Raw genomic sequence first — 20,130 nt, 5'->3', positions numbered from 1 at the left:
CCGTGAGGAGGCCGCGCGGGCCGCTTCTGCTGGAGGAAATGGGCTGGCTGGTCCCCCATACGAGGTGGGTGATTTTATTATTACTATCGTGGAAACCCCGCTTTCCCTCGCGCACTCCGAGTTGTCCGTCCATCTCGGTTTTTGGATGCGTGCTCGTAACTGAGAGTCCTACCGCTTTCAGTAGGGGTGTGGCCGACTCCATTTATTAACCCTCACCACCTTCGCGTGCCCTCACCAGCACCCACGCGCCTCGCTCTCCCACAAGCGGAGAACCCTCCCAATATCTCACCATGGCGGCCATCAAGCCAATATGGCGGCGAACCACCGGCCCACTGAAGCGCTCCAGTCCGTCAGTCTCCCCTCCCCTCACCCTCCACACACCAACAGCCAACTAACCCCCTCCCAGCAACACCACCACCACCACCAGCAGCACCCCCCACACCCCCACCCCCACCCGCTTCCACCACCTCGTCCCGCTCCTCGAGTCGCCCTGCGCCGGCGCCGACTACGCCTCCGCCGTCTTCGCGCAGCGCCACGAAGCCAACCCCAACGAGCTGTGCTTCGACCTGCTCTTCGTCGCCAACCTCGCCACCTTCACCGCCTACCACACGGTCGACGACTCGGCGTCGCTCGCGGCGTACGTCGGCTTCTTCGCCATCCTGTGGGCGACGTGGTTCCAGATCACGCTGCACGACGTGCGCTTCGCGCGCGACAGCGTCTACGAGCGCGCGTGCAAGGTGCTGCAGTTCGGCGCGTTCGTGGGGTTGGCGCTGGCGGGGAGCAAGTTCGAGCCGGTGGAGGATGCGACGAGCGGGAAGAAGGGCGGGGAGGGCAGGGCGAATTATAGGGTGCTGTGTTGGGTTTTGGTGGGGAGTAGGGGGATGTTGGCGGCGCAGTATTTGTTGGTGGGGGTGGCGGTGGCGAGGAGGAGGTTTAGTATGTTGTATGCGCCGTTGGCGTTGAATGTGGGCGTGTATGCGGCGGCGGCGGTGATTTTCGGGGTGATGACGCGGTCGTTCAGGGAGGGGGCGGAGCCGGCGGAGGCGTGGGTGTATTGGATGTGGTGGGTGGTGTTGTTTGTGGAGGGGGTCAGCACGATTGCCATTTCGTGCTGTTGGCGGGCGTTGAGCTTCAAGAAGACGCACTTGGTGCACCGGATGGGGGAGCTGACGCTGATTGTCATCGGCGAAGGCGCGATTGGGGTGACGAAGACGGTCAGTAAGATGATGGGGAAGTCGGGGGTGGATTGGCAGGGGACGCTGCTTGTGGGGTGCATTGTTCTGACGCTGGTAAGTCAGGGAAACCGTCTCCTTCCGAGGGCTGGCTGCATGATGGACTGGACCTAACTTGCGGTGCAGGTCTTCCTCTACCTGACGTACTTCGACAACCAGCCGCACGACCACTACGGCACCATCCGCCAGCAGATCTGGGCGCTCCTGCACTTCCCGTTCCAGCTCGCCGTCGTGGGCATCGGCGAGGGCAGCCAGCACCTCGCGCTCGCGCGGTACATCATGGGCAGCATCGACAAGCTCGAGCACAAGATCGTGCAGTACTGCGTCGACGAGGGGCTCGAGGGCGACAAGCTGGTCGACAAGCTGAGCACGGCCATCAAGTACTACCAGCTCGACAAGAAACCCGAGTGCTACCGCGAAGTGCTCAACATCGCCACCCTGCTGGAGACGCTGCGCAACTCGACCGGCATCTGCGCCCCCGCCTACACCGCGACCTTCCCATCCGCCGACTGGGCCCACGACTACCCGCCCAAGTTCGAGGAGCTCATCACCCAAGTCGGCAGCGGCGTCACCATGGCGGCGGGCATGAAGATCCCCATGGACGAGGAGCCGTGGGCGGTGCTCCAGCACTCGTGGCGCATCGTCTACATGTACTACTGGGGCGCGCTCTTCGTCCTCTTCGCGTGCCTCATCGTCTTCCTCGGCCTGATCCGCACGCGGCGCGCGCGCTTCGACCTCTTCGACGCCACCAGCATCGGCAGCCGCGTCGCCATGCTCAGCCTCTGCCTCGTCTTCGGCTGCCTCGGCATCGTCGCGCGCTCCGACACGCCCGGCATCAGCATGTTCACCTCGACCCTCGCCAACGACCACCGCTACCACGGCGAGCTGTACAAGCGCTTCCTCGCCTCGGGCGGCGTCCTGCCCACCGGCACCGCCATGATCGGCCTCACCCTCGTCCTCGACTACTCCGCCCGCACCGTCTGCAACCACCGCATGCGCAAGCAGGGCTACGAGCCGCCGCCCCTCCAAGCCGCGCACGGCCACAGCGACGACGACGACAATGACAACGCCGCCGCCGCCGCCCTGCCGCACGAATACCACCACCCGCAGCGCCCTCCGCACCACCGCCACAGCAGCAGCGTCGGCAGCGGCAAGATGATCCTCGCGGGCGAGGTCGACGACGTGGACGAGGTGCTGGCCAAGCGCCGCATGCAGGTGCGCGAGAGCAAGGCGCTCGGCTTCCGCAGGCAGGAGGCGCCGCGGCCGGCGAGCGCGATTTTGTTGCTGGGCAAGTTTGCGGCGGGGCTGTCCATCGTGCGGGATGTCAAGGAGGAGGACGAGGAGGACGAGGACGAGAAGAGGCGGAATAAGCAGCAGCGGCGGCCCGATGGTGCGAGGAGGTCGAGTAGTGGGGCGACGTTGACGAATGAGCCGGAGGATGAGGCTGGGGCTGGGCTGAGGAGGGTGCAGAGCAGTGAGACGGGGTATATGGGGCATAGGTATCATAGTGTTCGGGATGAGGAGCAGCCGTATTAGTTTGTTGGGGGTAGTTTTGCTTTCATTAAAAGTAGCGGGATAGGATGACGGGAATCTGGGAGGCGCGTGATACCTTTGGTGGAGTATGCTGGCTAATTGGATTGTTTTCTTTGTACGGATCTTGTTTTGACGGCGAGATTGGAAGTGTACTATACTCTCATTGTCAAGTGTCGGCTGAGTATCCGGGTTGGTGATGGACTGTTGAAGTGCTCAAGTGAGATTTACTCGTCGGCGAAGCGCCTCGAAACGGGGGCAGCGCACGCCAACCACGTCGCTGCCGCCCTCGATGTTCAACCTTCGACTTGCTGCCTCGAGTCCTGTGCCCCAACTCGCATACGTGTAAGCACCAGTGAAGTACGAGCATCCAATTTCCGATCTGCAAGTCCATTTTCCCTCGGGGTGTGGTCTTACAAAAGGCTGTGCCGCTAACCGCAAGCTTCTAACATCACTGCTTCGGCATCTCCACGACCCCCTTCACACCACTTTCATTCTCTTCCAACTCTTCCCCATTCGCTGGAAAATCCTCCAGATCCGGTGGCGCCGTAGCCCTCCGCTGTTCCCGCAATACCAGGAAATGAATCCCAATAATAACGATGATGCCGGCAATCACAAATCCAAAAGTCGCCGGGAAACCGTACCCTACAAAGCCTTTTGTCAGCAAACTTGATCGTTCTGTGTCACATGGTTAACATAGGTGGTAACTGACGAAAGTCGGGTGCCATGGTCTGCGGAAAAATGACAATCGGTAGCCAGGCCGCGACTGCGTACTGCATGCCATTCATACTGCTGATGACCAGCGCTCTTTCCTCGTTATCGCCGGCGCAGACTTCGTTCGCCCACGTGTAACTTCAGTGAGAGATGCGTGCGTTAGTACTGCCCCTTGCAGAACTTGAGTTCTTGTTGTGGACTGCTTACAATACTGCGGTCATCAACTGCACTCCACAGGTCAAGAAGGCGAATTCCTTGAGCTGGATGCTCAACGGCCAAACCGCCAAGATGCCATTCGGGATGAGGCCGTATGTCTGGAGTTGTAAGCACCTTACTGTCCGCCATTGATGAGGAGGCGTACCAAAGGACCAACGACGAATGCGAAACGACTGCCGGTGTAGTCGGATAAGAAGCCCCAGAGCACCACGCACGCGGCTGAGATGAGGTTCGTGCCGGTTGGAATGATGTTCCTGTCGACAACAGAATAGTGTTCCGACTTCAGCCAGATGCCGAAGTAGCTACTCGCCTGACATGCCGAGCCGTACAGCTGTCGAATCGAGGGGACTAATCAGCACATGATTCCGCAAGAAATTTGGTTTCGAGAGAACACACCACGTATCCGAGCACAAACGCGTACCACCTCCACCGCGACAGAATGCGGACAAACGTCTTCGGCGTAATCCTAACCGGCGCCGCCTTCCCCGCTTTTCTCACCCTCTCGACCGCCAACTCGCATTCCGCCTCGGTCAGAAACCAGGCGCGAGTAGTATACGGCGTGTCAGGGAGAAGCAGGAAGGTAGCCAACCCAACCGGAACCGTCATGCACTGTCCAAATCACCCTTGATCAGCCCCAAGGACGTCATCCCGCATCTCAGAGAGGGGAGGAGGAGGATTAAACCCAAATCAAAGCTCACCCCACAAACCACATACAACCACCTCCACCCGGCCAAGCCCCTCGCCCCATCCAAGTTCTCATACACGGCCGCCTGCAAATACCCGCCAAACGCGCTCCCCAACGGCGCCGTCATGTGAAAAATGGCCACCCTCTTCGCCAGCTCCGCCTTCGTATACCAACTCCCCAACACATACAGCAAGCACGGGAAGAACGAGCTCTCGAAAAAGCCGACGAAGAAGCGAAAGACATACAGCTCCGCCGAGCTCTTCAACCCCGCCTGCGCGAACGTGAAGGCGCCCCAGCCGACCTCCATGGCCGCGAGCCACCAGCTCGGGCGGATGCGCTGGATGACGAGCGTCGAGGGCATCTGCATCAGGGCGTAGGCGCACGTGTAGGCGGTGCCGGCGTACGTGTATTCGTTGGCGTGCATGGCGAGGTCTTCCTGCATGCCCGAGACGTAGGCGTTGGCGAGGTTGCCTTGGTCGAGGTATTTGAGGAAGAAGCCGAGGCAGCCGATGCTGAGGATGGACCAGTCGAGCTTGCGGAGGAGGACGAGCTCGGCGTGCGGTTTGAGGTGCGTGTCCGTGTCCCAGATGAAGGAGCGGAAGGAGCGTTTTGGTGGTGCAGGGGCGGGAGCGGTGTTGGTGGTGGGGGGTTTTGGTTCTTCTGCGGCGGCCGGTGCGGCGGCGGAAGCGCTGCTGCTGCTCTGTGTGGTGGTGACCATGGTGGAGAGCATGCTGCCTTTTGGTGGAGCAGTGTTTCCGTGCGAAGGGGACGTGGCGGTGGCGGCAGAGGAGAGAGTGGACTTTTTGTACGGTCTTCTGGGGCAAGGGTCTAGGCCGGACATGGATGTTCTTCTGAAGTGAGGGTTGGACGGCGGATATGGGCAGAAAGAGGCAAGCGATGGGCAATTGGTGGTTGATAAGCGCGGGTAGGCATGCAGCAAGGTAGCTGCAGATATCAAGCTTCCCCTCCCATTCTTGATCGGACTATGGGATCAATCAAGGTAGGCTGCCGAGGCGGGTTTCATGCTGGGAGGGGCTTCCAGCTGGGTTGTGGTGGGGATTTCTTCTCGGCTCCAGATTGCGTGGATTGGCATGGCGATGAGTGATAGCGGAAGGGTTGCTGCAATAGGCGTGGTAGGCGAAGTTCCCCGCCTTGTCGAGATGGACCCCAGTACTGACGTCTTTTTAGGTCCAATCGCGCACCTCATGCGTTACCACGTCTACGTGCGCAGGAGTCTGTTCTGTTGATCATGTCAGCAGAGCTCACCCCTAGCGAAGCTGCGCATCTGGAGCGTGTTCATCTGCTGGTGGTTGGTAATACTCGTTGCTGGCGGTGGTGGTACTCCCTTCTGGCAGCGGCGAGGCACAGACAGGGTACTTGAAGAAACTGCGTTTCCACTGACGCGTCGACGCTTCGACGCGAGGGCCCAGGGCTGTGGAATGCGGGGAAGTCTCGCTTTGGTGACACAATGGTACTCCAGTCGTTCCGTCACTCTACGGCTTGCCACATTGCTTCTTCACCGATATTGCCTACTAGTCATATGAACTACCGGCGTCTTGTCTTGTCCTCAGAGTTACGTTGTAATTGTATGTTGGAAGATGTGGTTCATACAGGAACTCAGAGGCTTCTGGTTGATATTCTTTATCACGTTGGGTAACTCGGGTGTGTCATCATATCTGCAAAACGGGAGCACCTGATTGACATTTTCTGAAGCAGCAATGTGTTGGTTTGGGTACGACCAAGGCGTCTTCTCCGGCGTCCTGATCTCAAAGGACTTTATCGACCAATTCCCCGAGACGAAGAACGCCAATGTCAATGGAATCACATCCAGTTGCTTTTCGGTAAGTCTGATACCTGGGACACAGAGTGCATTCGGATGGATGCCTAAGCAAAGAGATAGCTCAGCGCATTCATCGGATGTCTCTTCGCCTTCACAGCTGGTGATTATTTGGGCCGGAGGCGCTCCAACCTGATCGGGCTGGCTGCGAACGTGATCGGCGCAATCCTACAGATCTTCGCCTTTCATCTCCCCCAGATGCTCATCGGGCGTCTGATCAACGGCTTCGGGATGGGTAAGCAAGTCACTGTGCACCGTGTCAAAGGCAATGGAAACGCACCGGGCCTTTCTGATTTTGTTTTCTTCCCCAGGAATCATCACCTCCGTCGTCCCGGTATACCAGTCGGAATGCGCAAAGCCCCATGTCCGAGGCCGTCTGGTGATCCTCGCAAACATCAGCAACACGCTAGCGTTCTGCCTGGCGAACTGGATCAACTACGCTCTCTTCTTCTCCCACGGCGGCGGCGCGTTCCAATGGCGGTTCCCGCTCGCGTTCCAGCTCGTCTTCGCGCTCGTGTCCATACCGATCGTTGCCTATCTACCGGAAAGCCCGAGATGGCTGATGTTGCAGGAGCGCGCGGAAGAGGCCATCCAGGTGATTGCCAGACTGGAGGGCGCGGAGCTGTCGGAGACGGACCCCGTGGTCGTCGCCACTCACCGATCGATCGGGGCGGCGATCGAGGAGGAGAGGCGGGCCCGCATGCCGGTGAGAGACGTTTTGCTGTTCAGAGATGGGACGCAGAACTTTCGCCGGGTGCTCCTGTCGTGCGGGACGCAGCTGATGCAGCAGTTCAGCGGGGTGAACGCGCTGGGGTATTACTTGCCCACGCTGCTGCAGGAGAGCGTCGGGTTTGACGAGCGGAAGAGCAGGCTGCTGGCCGCTTGCAACGCGACGTCTTATTTCGGCGCGGCTTTGGTTTGTTTGTGTGTGATTGACATGGTTGGTCGTCGGAAGTAAGTGTTTTTGCGCCATGATTCGTGGGTTGCATTCTGACTTTGTCATGGTAGACTGATGCTTTACGGTGCCCTGTCTGCTGGATCATGCTACCTTGTTGCGGCAATCTGTCTGAAGATGGCGGATTTGGAACCAGAATCGAAGTACGAGGTAAGGAGGGAACCGTTTCTTACAGGTATTTAAGGTGTGGGTTTTGACAAATGCTCTCAGCTTGGATCCGCCACTACGGCAACTTTCTTCCTATACTACGCCTTCTATGGCACGAGCTTTGCGAAGGTGAGTCGACTCTACCCTGGATCACTTCCGACTTAGCTCATTGGTATCGCAGGTCCCTTGGGTCTACAACTCGGAGATAAACTCCCTTGGCTGGCGCACTCGCGGCGCCGCTGCAGCTACAGCTACTAATTGGATTGGATCCTTCATCGTCACTCAGTTCACCAAAGTTGGGGTGCAGAACCTCGGTTGGAGATTCTACCTTTGTAAGCCGCAGGATACGCCACCTCTGGGATATGGACTGACATTGGCCGCAGTGTTTGCGTGCTTTCTTTACTCATACTTCCCCGTCGTATGGGCTCTTTATCCTGAGACCACCCAGCGCACGCTTGAAGATATGGACGAGATCTTCAAAAGGAACCCAGGAATCTTTGTGTTCGGCAACAAAGACCTGACGCAGCGCGCCCGGCCACGAGTGCTTGTGGAAGCGGAGATAGCGCGGGTTCAGCGAGCTGCCGAGGAGAACTATGAGCATGTTGGAGGAGAATATACAGAAACTTCGGCACCAGTAGCCTTGAAGAATGTATGAAGTGGAGCAGCGAGTACTTGGCGGGCATATCGGTGCTGAACAGGGGAGTTGAATTTGCTGCGCTTGGAGAAAAAGCACGAGAACTCGGTACCTACGGAAGAACGACGAGCAGTTTGCGGCCAGCCAGCTTGGGGGTGGGGGCCGGAAGTCCCTCCAAGCAGTATCGCCCAATCACCTCTTCTCACACAGTGGGGCTCGACCTTGGAGTCGCCATCTTCTGCGTCAGCCTTGCTGTGGATGTCTTCAACACCTTTCCCTACTCCTGTCAAACCGCTGATCGTATCCATCCAGGATGAGCCACCTGGTGCCGGTCGACGATCCGCTGCTCGTGCCATACCTGGTGGAAGGCATCGGAGAGTGTGACGAGTCGTTCTTCAACGAGCTGCGGACCGACGACGATGGCGTACTGTCCCGGATCCGGCGGGGGGATGTTTCGGAGCTGTGCGGGGACGACGTCGCGCCGGTGCTTCAGCAGTGGATGTTCTTTGGTCTGATGCGGAAGCTCCTCGGGCCTTCGGGGATTTCGGTGGACCAAGAGGACTTTTTGAGCCCGGCGGACGGATGCGATGGTTGCTGGGTGAGCACCAGCGGTGTCCTGCCTCTGTACTTGATGTACTGGTCTGCGGCAGAGGTGGATGCCGAAGACAGTGCTGAGCGGGACAAGAAAACACTTCTGCGGCAGCACCTTGACGCCCTCCGATTCGTCAATTCAGTTGTTAACGCGATCATCATCTGTCGGCGCGACATGGTCTCTGGCCAGAATCAAAATGAGGGATCTGATGAAGAGGTAGAAGATGTGACGGACAACAACACATGTCTCGAGATTTCCGTATTGGATACGGTCATTCTGTCAATCGTGCTTCTTTCGGAAGCTTTATTGCATGCGGCTACACAAATCTTCAACCTTCCTGAAAAGGTGGAGGGCTTGAAATGGAATCTCGACAACGCGCTGCGCTTCCGGCTTACGAGAGCTGGATGGTGCCCTGGTGAGGTATCTCTCACAACTCTTTGAACTGTCATGCCGTCACGCAAGCTGACCAGCAAAGATCAGTTTTCTCCATCAACGACTGGTCTATGCGTCCAGCTTGTACCTCGTTAGCTCAATGGACCGCAAGTATTTGTCAAAAACCCACGACGCCTGCGACGAGGATGGATGCAAGGCAAACCAAATCGATGAGGGCACATATCAAACGAAGCATGAGACTGCCGGTTGTGTATGCGATCATGTGGCGGAAACGTCCCCAGATGGAGTTACTCAAGCAGTCAAAGTACTTGACAATGGAGATATACCAGTCATTCGCATCCTTGAGGATGACGGCGGATATCCAAACAGAACTCACATCCAGGTTGACAGCTTCGGGACCGGGAACAAGGAGGCCACGCCGTATGTCGCAATCTCGCATGTATGGTCCGATGGATTGGGCAATCCGCGCGCAAACTCGCTGCCCCGCTGCCAGTTGCTCCGGATCCAGCGGTACGTCGATGACCTCTACGGTGAGGAATATGAGAAGCCGATCCCGTTCTGGATAGACACAATCTGCGTCCCCTTGGAGCGATCGAGCAGGAAGAAGGCGATACGTCGCATGGGCGACACGTACAGGTTCGCCGACAAAGTCCTCGTGCTGGATAGCTGGCTCTTGACGACGCCTATGCATACGTACAGAGAGATGAATCTCCTCCGGATCAAGTGTTGCACGTGGACCCAGCGACTGTGGACGCTCCAAGAGACGATGATGGCCCGACATCGTGGCCTTGTGTTCCAAACTTGCGAAGGCGCATTCTCCGAAGAAGATTTTCAAGAACTCAGGTGGCATGCAGGCCACGAGTTGCTTCATGAAGTCCTCGACAGCTCTTTGGATTTCTTAAAGGACCGAAACCCCCAAGAATCACAGATGTTGTGCGATCTGTTTCAAAATGTTCCCGAAGTCAACAGCGGAGAATTACTCAACGTGATTCAAGGTCCCACCAGGCGAGACCTACTCCTCGGATTCGTGCCGGGCATCGACCCAAACGCCATTCCAGACGTCGAATGGGACCGCGCAACAAGCGTCGAGCTGTGCCGGCGTCTGGTAGGCTGGAGTGCGCGGAATTTCGTCTTCCACGAAGGACACAACTACTTCGTCCGCACACGATGGACGGTGCCAGGGGCCCAAGACACTTCTCCCACACCTGCCGTGTACACAAATGCTCTCGCATTCATTGGATACGGGATGAGTGACAGATCGACCAGCAAGTTGGAAGACGAGCCCATCTGCCTCGCCACTCTGCTTGGCCAGGACCTCGACGACTTGCTCGACGAGCCGGACGTAGAAAGGCGCATGAGAATCGTCATGTCGAAGCTCACATGGGTTACCAGCGTCGTCTTGTTCTCTCCCGGCCCACGGATGGAGGTAGACGGATTCAAGTGGGCGCCGAAATCCTTCCTGGTCGGAGGAGAAGGCTTCGAGCCGGACCTGACCTTCTCGTCCAAGTTCATCGGGTCCGTGGCACCAGAAGGACTCTTGATCAAGCTCAATGGCGTGATTGTGGAGTCTCCCGTCCCGATCGCTGCCATTATTTGCGGTGCCGATTTTGTGGTCGATGTCGGTCATGCCCGGTTACACGCTGCATTTACGGACGTGGACGTGCGGACGTTGCCGGACTTGACCAATCTTCCCCTGGCCATTGTCATTCGCTCTATCCAGCCTGGAGCTGCAATTCCTTTCGCCACTCCCGCATGGATTACTCGCGTCAAAGAGAGAAGGAATGGCATGTGTTACGTTGAACCTCTCTGCAGAATGTCGATCGTATCAGTGTTCGAAGGGAGTCAACATGACCGGTTCATTTCAGGGAATTTCGTAGAGGAGCAACAATGGTGTGTGGGTTGATCAATGCGTCGTCTGCAGATCGGCGGATTGAGTGCATGCCCTATCACAGTCAACGTCACTTCCAGTAAGCTGACAAGATTTGTTCATGGCAACGGATCGTTGGGCATCATCGAAGCGCAGCAAACCGGGACCGGCCGTCTAAGACCGCGTCTTCTCATCTACTATAGCCGCGCATTAATAAGTCGATGCCGTGTTCCTTTTTTTCAGCCCTCAACCGCCTGCCTGATCATAGTAGTATTCTCGTCGGTGCCCGTGCCGCCGTACTTTGTGAGATCGAACGTCGTCACCACCCGTTCCACGAAACCGTGGCGTTTATACAACGGTCTCCCCGCCTCGCTAGCCTCAAGGATACAAACCAGGCCGTCCCTGTCGGCCCGCTCGGTGCCCCAGCGGACAATCATGGAGCCGGCGCCGCGGCGGTAGTGATCGGGATGCGTCACGAGAAGGCTCAAATCTGAATACAGCAATCAGTATAAATAGTCAGCCCGCAGCGCAACCGAAGCCAAACGCGCCCATCGCCCCTCCCAGCCATCACGCCCAGTGGCAGACAGGCAGACAGGCAGACAGGCAGACAGGCCGGCAGCAGCAGCAGCAGCAGCACCCAATCAAACTCACAATAATGCGGCATCTTCCCGACCTCCCTCCTCACGCGGAACAAATACTCAAAAAAGTCCCTCTGCACAACCCCAAACCGCTCCCGCTCCTCTTCAAGCGGCTCGAACGGCTTCTCCAGCTCGGCAATCTCCTCGTCCGGCCGCCCGTTGTCGTAGATTTCCCAATGGCCGATCGCGATGATCTCATCGTCGTCGGTGTCCGTGTCGACGACCTTCAAGACGCGGGCGGTGGGTTTCGCGAGCGCCTTCAGCACGCCGGCTTTGTGGTGGCGGCGGTAGGCGGGGTGCGGCGGGGAGGCGTGCTTGAGGCGGATGAGGCCGCTGGAGCCGAGGGCGGCGTTGGTGATGGAGACCATGGCGTCGGCGTCGGCGGGGGAGACGGGGCGGATCTCGAGCGGCATTGCGGGGGCGGGGGCGGGGGAGGTCGTAAGGGAGGTATAAGGTCGTGAGGAGGAGGAGGGGGAGGAGGAAAGCGCGCTGAGAGCCGTGGGGTGGGGGAATAATTGGAATCGAAGCGATTGGGAAGATCGTTGCCAGGCTACTGGACGCCTGTATAGATGTCCCAAGGAGGCAGGCGGGGTGCAGGCAGCAGCGGAAGACGGGCGCATGTCTTGGCGCCGGATTATTACCCGACGCAGCCATGTGTGCCCATTTATTTGTACCGGAGACAGAAGGTGAGCTCGGATTAATCCAATTAGCTTTTCCGTAGGACTGTCTCTCGGAAGAGAGTAGCCGATAAAGGGCCATAGTGAAAATAGTGCCGTAGAGCACATTGAGACGGTCTGGAGCTGTATTCATTTAGTAGATGATGGCCGAAGCAAAAGTTGAGTCTCGGTCGTTGGGCAAGTGACGCGTCCTTAGCCCACACTTCTCCTACCCGGAAATGGTCATGTTATCGGAAAGTAAAGATGGCCGAGACATGACCGAAGAATCTATCAGCAAAAAGCAAAACGTACAACAGCCGGGATTCCCCAATGGTCACCCACTTGAGTACTAATCGGCCGGTTCGCAGCTTGAGTACGGCTGAGCGGACGGGAAGCCCTATATTCTGCGACCTATGGTCGTACGTGAAGGGACAAGCTGCAAACAAATATTATGACTACAAGTTAACGGGCTGTTGGCTGCCGCTCGACTGCAAGTGACGACCATCAAAGTGGATTACAGCCGATTCCGCCCCCGCAGCTGAAGCAATACCAAGGGGACTACCGATGGCGCGGGCTTGTCGCCGGATTCTCGCACAAAGCATACCTCAAGATGTTCATTTGCCTTCCGTAGCACAACAACCGTCTTTTCTTTCTCCCCTTCCGGTGGTTCGGTCAGGACGTATACGTTGAGCGGCGGTGCGGTTGGTGGCGGCGGCGGCTCGCAAGGGACGCGGACGGGGACGGGCGTTGGCACCGGTGCGGCGGCGGTGCAGGCGGCGGAGACGGCGGGGGCGAGCAGCAGCGGCGGCGGCGGCACTGCGCATGAGGCGGCAGAAGGTGCGAGTGGTTCGGGGAGCGGTGCTGGGGCAGGCGAGACGCGGGGCGGCGACAGTGCTACGGCGCGGCCGGTCCCGGGGAGGGCCGGGCCGGGGAGGGGCGGGTTGAGGGAGGGGGTGATGTGGGGGGTTGTGTCTTGTTGGGCGGGTGGGTGTTGTTTTGAGGGAAGGCGGACGCCGGCGGATGATCTGAGGCTATGACTGCGTTGTCATGATGAGGGGAAGGAAGTTGGACGTCTATCGGGGGAAAAGAAAAAAATACGGTGGGTTCTATATAATTTACTATCAAGATCTTCAGTCATCTGCCTGTGTTTCTCCCTTATCTTCTCGTAGCTTTTGACGACGAGTATTGCGATTGACACCTTATACTGCTGTTTCCGTGACGGAAGACATCTTTGTACCAAAAGAGGTGGACTCAACCGGACGCCCAGCCGCATCGTGCGTGGCATCCCACTGTGCAACCTCAGCGTTGGGAATTTTTCGGAGTTGGTTGCTCTGAGCACCGTCGTCAAGATGAATGAGCTCCTGCCGCAATTGGTAGCCTTTCCACTTGGGGAGAAGAGAAGCCCAAAACCAATAGTAGACCGCACAGGTGAGGAGACTACACCAATGTTAAACTTCACCAGCTTGTGCGGGGAAGATTGATGTCACTCACATTGCGATACCAGCAACGACGTACGTGGCGTACCAGAAGCTGACATCTCCAGCGTATTGGCCGCCCGCGGGTGGATACCACGGCATGATGAGGAGGTAGACCTGGATGAGAATGTTGAAGAGGATGACAACGTGCCACGCCTTGAACTCGGGCTCGGGGAGGTCGGCCTGGCGTCTGCGCCAGCGAACGATATAGATGCCGACGGCCATGGCCAAATTGAACGCCGCATTCGGGAAAATTGCCAGATCGTTGACTTTTTCCCGTCGTCAGCAGGACGTACCATCCACGCCCGACCGCTCCTCGATGAGGACTTACCGAAAGTGAAAGCATCTCCAGCCGGGACGGCCAGAATCATCAGAGCGGTCAAAAACCAGATGACCGCATATGGCCCCAGCGGAGTTCCGAAAGGCTTGGTAGAAACCCAAAAAGTAGTCCAGGGGAGAACACCTTGCCGTCCGGACTCGCGAATTCGTCGAGACAGGCCAATGATGACGGCAATCATGTTTCCAAAAGACGCCAAAGCAATGAGGAAGTTCAACCCCCGGACGGCGCCACTATTACCGAAGACAGCGGTAAAGAACAGGCTGGCGGCCGTGACGCCCGAGTTCTCAAGCTCCTCCTTGGGGACTGCCATGGTACACGTCGTCAGCTGGATAATTCAGTCTTTCGAAGGGCTCGGCTTGACTCACCAGCAGCGAAGAAGGCGACATTGGCAAACATGTACAGAATGTAAACTGTAGTCAGAGCAGCAGTGGCGTATATCTTGAGCGATCGGACCGGATTCTACCAAAAATCAATGGCTGTCCGTACACAGCGTGACAGAGACTCATACCTTGACTTCGTTGGCAACGTTGAAAGCGTTGTTGTAACCACCATACGAGAAGATGACGCGGTACAGTGCAATAGTCATGCCATACGCCGACGCGTTACTACTGCCCGACCAGGCATCTCGGAAGTTGGCCTTGGGATCCTCAACCCTGGTGTTGCCACCCAGCACAACGAAGCCGGTGAGAATGACGAAGAGCAGCGTGCAGATCTTGACAATGCCGACGGCGTTGGAGAACCAGTAGGCATACTTGGTGTTGAACACAAGAGCTGCATTTCGTCAGTTTTTGGAAGCCAAGCAAACAGTTGACCAGCATCTTACTCAAAGTGGCCAGAGTGTAGCATGCCAGAGCAGTGCCCTTGATTTGCCAATCAGTGCCTTCGTGTCCGGAGATGGCAATCAGATAGTTGGCCATGACTGTTATCCCGCATGAGTCCTCGATTGTACGGCACCACCGTTGAATCCCACTTACCGGTAGCGTTGGCACTTCCAAACGAGAGAATGACACTTTGGACAGCGAAGGTTGTCGGGAACAGCCACATGGGGCGAGGGTAGGCCTGTTCAAGGAAGACGACCTCGGAACCAGATCGACTGGGGAAGTAGGCGGTAAATTCGAGGTAGACAGCTCCTGATGCGAGACATAACTGTGTAGTCACCAATTAGTTGCTGTCATCGTTGGGCGGCGGTAGCTGGCGTACAAAGTAACCGAGTGTCCAATAAACAAAACTGACCCCGACAGATCCCGTGCCGGACAGAATCGAGGATGCTTGGGGTTGTCAGTATAATCCTCTGTTTCAATTGGCGCCAACAACATACGTGTAGAGTAGATACCAGCCCCAATCATCATGGTGATGTTCAGCAAGGTAATCGTCACTGGTCCAACCGAGTATCCCAACGGCGAGTTGTTCTCGACTGGCGCACCGGCCGCATCCTGATAGGTAGCTGGCGCATCATTGCCGCCCTTTTCGCCGATGAACTTTGCGCTGCCTGCGGAAATGTCCTCCTTCTGGCCTTCAACAACCTCGCTCTGCGCACCGGCGCGATCACTGAATGGTTGCCGCCAATGCATTCCGACGAGAACTAGTACCGAAACACGACGAGGTGGGTTGAAAAAGATGTGTTTCTCAGTCAGTAAAGTGAGCGTCGCTGCTAAGGGTGCTGCGTGCGCTCGAGGAGGGAACCGGAAACACGTTCCCAAGGGCCGTATATGAACAATGCGATTTGTTTCGAATTTCCTGCTCAAAGGAGGGTTGGGGTGACAGCTTCAGAACAATTTCTATTGAGCTTGCTTGGATTTGCCGGTTGCTCGATCTCGGCATCGGAAGGGCCAATGATACAACCGTCCGAAAGCAAGAGACTGGGTGGGTACTCGACAGGGTGAGGCGATCACAACAGACATCCCCGAAATGGCGAAAACGCCCCGTCAAAGCACGACCACGCTGGCGAAAGGGCCTCTTGAACCACGCACGGCATGATAATGGTACTCTATTGCAGTTCCCATTGAGTTTGTTTTGATAGGGCAATAGAGGGCAAGTCCCATAATCGTTTCCAAAACTCCTACCCGCGGGAGATGTCGTTAATTCATTCCAATCTGACCCTCATGCAAGCGGTAAATTGCCGCGCCATCTGCCGCACTCTGCACCACTCTGCAGCAAATCACGAATAGTGTTTCCCGGAGCACGTTGCCTTATCTTCAAGGATTAACAATTATTCGACCATCGATTCACCTTGCATGCGCGGCTCCATCACCCCGGCGAACACGGAGTTCCCATCCACGGCTTCCTGCAAGTAGCATCGTCGCGGCATTGAGTGTATGTATTACGTACTTCTTTCAAGCTGGAGAAATGCATGCCATCCACTCTTGCGACTTGGGTTCGTACGTAGGAGTCAAATCTACAAAGTCCTTTCACGCACTCAACCATGACCTGACTCGTTTACACTCGGATTATACGACAAAGGCCGGAAAACTCCTTCGTCTGCTAAGACTGAAAAGTAGACAACACCGACCTTTCGCGATCCGTTTCTCTTACGTCTCAGTTTGAGATGCTGTCTACTCGCGCTGTGTTGCATTTCCTCAATCGAGCCGAACCTTAGCTCTTTGCTGTAGACATTCCAACTCGGCGGAAGAAACCATGACATAATGACCCGTAGATCCCTTTTGTGGGGAAAGGGGATAAAGGGCCGGTTCGAGTTTGGGGAAGTCTTGAGGGGTCGTAAACAAAAACATAGTCGGTATCTCAGTCAAAGTAGTAACGGGAGGGCTCGATACGCTCTGTGAAATATGTGCTGGTATTAAATTTAAAGAAAATACCGAGAGAAGGGGAGGATGCTGCGTCTTCGACAAGACTCACTCCACGAGTAAAGAAAGTGTGTGGCAGGCGGGGTGATGATTCGTTCTTGGATGCGGGCCATGAATAGGGACAACCTCACTCACCAACAATCGGCTCCTCTGCCTCTGTGGTTTAGTTGGATGATCCACGGCGAATAGCACCTCTGGACCCAATCTACCAAAGCCATCCCTTGAACTGATAAACAAGGCATTGTTACTATGATTGAATTCGTTCTTGGCTGCGCCATTGTCCACGGAACAGGCAGTTTTCTAGCTTGAAGTCCAGTAACAATCAAGCCAGCGATCACACACACCAGAAGATTTTGAAGTACTATGCCATTTCTCACTTGAGAGTAGTAATACCCAACTCAGCGTAGGTCTCCAGAGAGAAAAGAAAAAGAAAAAAGGGTGAACCTTGTGCACCCGCATATCCCCATATTCACAGTACCCGTCAACGCCTCACCCTCCACCTGCAAGGACGGTGGAAACATAGGATAGAAAAAAAAGGGAAGGTTGGTACAGAAGAACCGCACAAACAACCTCCCAGAGCTTCCGTGACTCGTTACCAAAAAGGAAAAAGATCAAACTCTGCACTAGAGAGTATCCAAGAAACCGTCAAAAAGAATAACCTCAACAGCCTAGCGAGCCATTTCTCAGCTTGAGGCGAGGTTGCATAAAATCAAAGACGCCAGCCCATATGCCTGCACCACTGATGGCAGAAGTGAAGAAAGACAAAAAGCACCACCTTGTCAAGATTCCTGCGCTCCGCTCTTCCGAGAAGGAGCTTTCCTCATCGACAAGATGTCCCCTCGTTTCCTTTTTTTAAACCGCGTTGGAAAAGAAGAGTGGGTAAGAAAATGACAAAGGAAATGCTGTCACCGTAGGGATCGGACGCCGCAATCGTCATTAGATTGCCTCGCGGCGAGGGGCAAGTAAAGTCGTCGAAAATCAGGCCATGATTGTTCCGTCTACCTCACCACAGCGGCAACCTGGATTCCAGTACTCCTCTTGATGAAAGGGCTGGGTGCGTCCGCGCTTTCCGGGTCCCATTGCGGGGCGGTAGACGCCAGAAGCGCGCTGCTGTTCTTGCGCATGGGCACGTTCTCACTCAGCTCGCCAATGGTGATGTTACTGGAGCTGGAGCTACGGCGGTCCGTCGAGGACGCCTTGCCCTGCGCCAACTCAACCAGCGTGCGGCCCGACAGGTTAGACGAGTTGCTAGCGGCGGCCTTCTGACGGAGCAGGGCTGTGTTGGCGCCCTTCTTGCTACGTAGAGCGGTCGCTGCCGTGTCACGCGCGAAGCCAGCGTCGGCAACATCCATGCTGCCGGTGCTGTTCTTGCGGATAGGCGAAACTTCTCCGAATGAGGGCACCTTGGTGCGCTTGCGGGCGGGAGAGGTGGCAACCACGGGGACGGTCGAGGTAGGGCGAGGGCGATTAGCAGGAGCTCCGCCCAAGCGGGCGAGGTTAGGCGCCGAGGGGTTACGGTTTGGTGCAGGGCCGTTGCGGGTCAGCAAGTTGCGGCGGAGCGCAATTGCCGGGTTCGGAGCGTTGTTGGCGGCGAGGGCCTTGAAGGGATCGTTGTCGGTGCTCTTGCCAGCACCGTTGGTGCTGCGGGGGCGCGTGGGTGATGGCAACGCGGGAAGGTCGTCATCTTCCATCTCGTCCACGTCTCCTGTGGGGCTGGTGCAACGAGTGGGCGAGGCCGAACCAGACGCGTTCTTGGGCTCCAAGCGCAGCTCGGCGGCAGCGAAGATGTTGCGGCGCGTCTTAGGCTCAGCGTTCAGTGCGTTCCGACGAGGGCTCAAGCTAAGACCTGCCAGGGAGATGGGACCTGGTGATGGATCCGCCATCTGGATATCCATGGGTGAAGCGGCGACTTCGTTGAAAGCTGTGGTGTGCGCGCGTTGGAAACCAGATCTGGCGGGCCTCTTCTCAGGAGTGGCTGCCCTGGGCTTCTGTGGGCGAACGGGCGACTCTTCGAGGGAGAAAGACGAGATATCTGTTTGCGACGGGAAGTCTGAAGCCTCTCCAACGGTGCTGATGGACTGAGCCGCTTCAAGTGCAGGCGTAGATGAGGCAAGTGTTGCGGTGTTCTGCTGCAGCTTGAACGCATGCATGCGGCGCTCGACCTCTTCTGCCGCACGCTTGTTGACCTCGTCATCGAAGGTTTTCCGGAGACGGTCCAGTTCAGTGTTGATATGACGGTCGATCTCCAGGCGTGCCTTCACTTCCCACTCACGACGCAACTGGTTGTCGACGGACAGGCGAATGTCGTCCTTCTCCTTCTCCAGAGTAGTAATCTTATCCTTAAGTTCCTTCTCAAGCAGCCTCGTCGCATCGCGCTCCCTCTTCAACAAGTGACCCATCTGCACGACCTCCTGCTCCTTGCGCATCAATTTCATGATCGGGAGGTTGAGCAGCTGCATCGTCTCAGGCCGCTTGGTGTAATCCACCTTCAAACAGCTCGCAATCACGTTCTTCAGTTCCGGAGAATACACGTTAGGAATGGGGTCGAATGATCCACGGCGGATCCTTTGGATAAGGTCGAAATGCGTCTTGGCGTCGAATGGGGGTTTTTGAGCGCACAGCTCGTAGATGATGCAGCCTAGTGCCCAAATGTCGGACGAGGCGGTGTACTTTTCCGACATGCAAATTTCGGGTGACATGTAGTAAGGAGTGCCAACGTAAGTGGAAGCGAAGTCGTGCGACTGCATGATCTTGGACAGACCGAAGTCGCCGAGTTTGACCGAGTTGTCCTCGCCGAGGAAGACGTTCTCGGGCTTAAGATCGCGGTGGAGGATCATGATATGCCTTTGTTTTTCCTTGACCGGGACGGCGTCATTTCCCAGACCCATGACGTTGCGACCGGCGTCGGGTGGATCCTGGCCGTAGTGGCAACGGTAGAGGGCGGTGCACAGCTGGGAGAAGATGCTCCAGACGAACTCCTCGTCGGCAACCTGGCGCTTGGCTTTGAGACGCTTGATGACGGCGCCGAGGTCTCCGTTGCCGCAGTATTCCATGTAGACGTGAAGGTCGTGCGACGACTTCAGATGGACGCGATCGATGTACTGGACAATGTTGGGATGGCGCAGTTCCTTGAGGATGGACAACTCTGCCTGGAGTTGCTCCTTCTCCTTCTGCGACATCTTGGAGTAGCTGATCTCCTTGCGACACAGGACCTGGGCGACGGGTTAGCAAGCGATTGAAGAGGCGCGGGCGCAATGCGGGAGCTCACATAGTTGTCCGACCGTCTCCGCACCTTGCGGATGATGCCAAAGGAGCCCTGGCCTGCAGAGGATCAGCAATTGGATCGAAGGGGTGGAAGCATTCCATGCAGCGTACCGATCTTCTCGAGCACATCGTACTTGTCGTCGTCAGACATGGT

At 56.7% G+C, this 20,130-nt stretch overlaps 6 protein-coding genes across 6 annotated transcripts; 2 read left to right on the top strand and 4 right to left on the bottom strand.

The window, feature by feature from the left end:
* Positions 1 to 290: 290 nt before the first annotated feature.
* Positions 291 to 2,768, top strand: BKCO1_18000118 (low temperature requirement a protein; the record flags this gene model as incomplete). The annotated part of the gene is made up of 3 exons (XM_020271749.1): positions 291 to 349; positions 407 to 1,289; positions 1,359 to 2,768. The coding sequence occupies 3 exons, from the start codon at positions 291 to 293 to the stop codon at positions 2,766 to 2,768; spliced, it is 2,352 nt and encodes a 783-aa protein (XP_020131575.1).
* Positions 2,769 to 3,213: 445 nt separating this feature from the next.
* On the bottom strand, positions 3,214 to 5,095 carry BKCO1_18000117 (pantothenate transporter liz1; the record flags this gene model as incomplete). Its single annotated transcript, XM_020271748.1, has 6 exons — positions 3,214 to 3,407; positions 3,475 to 3,614; positions 3,684 to 3,790; positions 3,838 to 4,023; positions 4,089 to 4,301; positions 4,391 to 5,095. The coding sequence occupies 6 exons, from the start codon at positions 5,093 to 5,095 to the stop codon at positions 3,214 to 3,216; spliced, it is 1,545 nt and encodes a 514-aa protein (XP_020131568.1).
* A 1,000-nt stretch (positions 5,096 to 6,095) lies between these two features.
* On the top strand, positions 6,096 to 10,838 carry BKCO1_18000116 (sugar transporter stl1; the record flags this gene model as incomplete). The annotated part of the gene is made up of 10 exons (XM_020271747.1): positions 6,096 to 6,218; positions 6,278 to 6,449; positions 6,526 to 7,168; positions 7,223 to 7,319; positions 7,380 to 7,445; positions 7,498 to 7,648; positions 7,700 to 7,965; positions 8,047 to 8,192; positions 8,263 to 8,962; positions 9,018 to 10,838. The coding sequence occupies 10 exons, from the start codon at positions 6,096 to 6,098 to the stop codon at positions 10,836 to 10,838; spliced, it is 4,185 nt and encodes a 1,394-aa protein (XP_020131569.1).
* Positions 10,839 to 11,041: 203 nt separating this feature from the next.
* Positions 11,042 to 11,853, bottom strand: BKCO1_18000115 (gnat family acetyltransferase; the record flags this gene model as incomplete). Its single annotated transcript, XM_020271746.1, has 2 exons — positions 11,042 to 11,292; positions 11,454 to 11,853. 2 exons carry the CDS (start codon positions 11,851 to 11,853, stop codon positions 11,042 to 11,044), a joined length of 651 nt encoding a protein of 216 aa, XP_020131566.1.
* Positions 11,854 to 12,610: 757 nt separating this feature from the next.
* On the bottom strand, positions 12,611 to 15,482 carry BKCO1_18000114 (high affinity methionine permease; the record flags this gene model as incomplete). The annotated part of the gene is made up of 10 exons (XM_020271745.1): positions 12,611 to 13,127; positions 13,387 to 13,533; positions 13,588 to 13,840; positions 13,903 to 14,214; positions 14,277 to 14,370; positions 14,420 to 14,682; positions 14,735 to 14,830; positions 14,886 to 15,057; positions 15,112 to 15,179; positions 15,230 to 15,482. 10 exons carry the CDS (start codon positions 15,480 to 15,482, stop codon positions 12,611 to 12,613), a joined length of 2,175 nt encoding a protein of 724 aa, XP_020131567.1.
* A 2,228-nt stretch (positions 15,483 to 17,710) lies between these two features.
* Positions 17,711 to 20,127, bottom strand: BKCO1_18000113 (nek protein kinase; the record flags this gene model as incomplete). Its single annotated transcript, XM_020271744.1, has 3 exons — positions 17,711 to 19,924; positions 19,981 to 20,033; positions 20,088 to 20,127. The coding sequence occupies 3 exons, from the start codon at positions 20,125 to 20,127 to the stop codon at positions 17,711 to 17,713; spliced, it is 2,307 nt and encodes a 768-aa protein (XP_020131572.1).
* Positions 20,128 to 20,130: the final 3 nt, after the last annotated feature.

The sequence above is a fragment of the Diplodia corticola genome (genome assembly GCF_001883845.1).
Source record: "Diplodia corticola strain CBS 112549 chromosome Unknown scaffold18, whole genome shotgun sequence".
Classification (NCBI taxonomy): Eukaryota; Fungi; Ascomycota; class Dothideomycetes; order Botryosphaeriales; family Botryosphaeriaceae; genus Diplodia; species Diplodia corticola.
The sequence above is the reverse complement of the archived record's forward strand: the minus strand, read 5'-3'. Positions and strand labels throughout refer to the sequence as shown.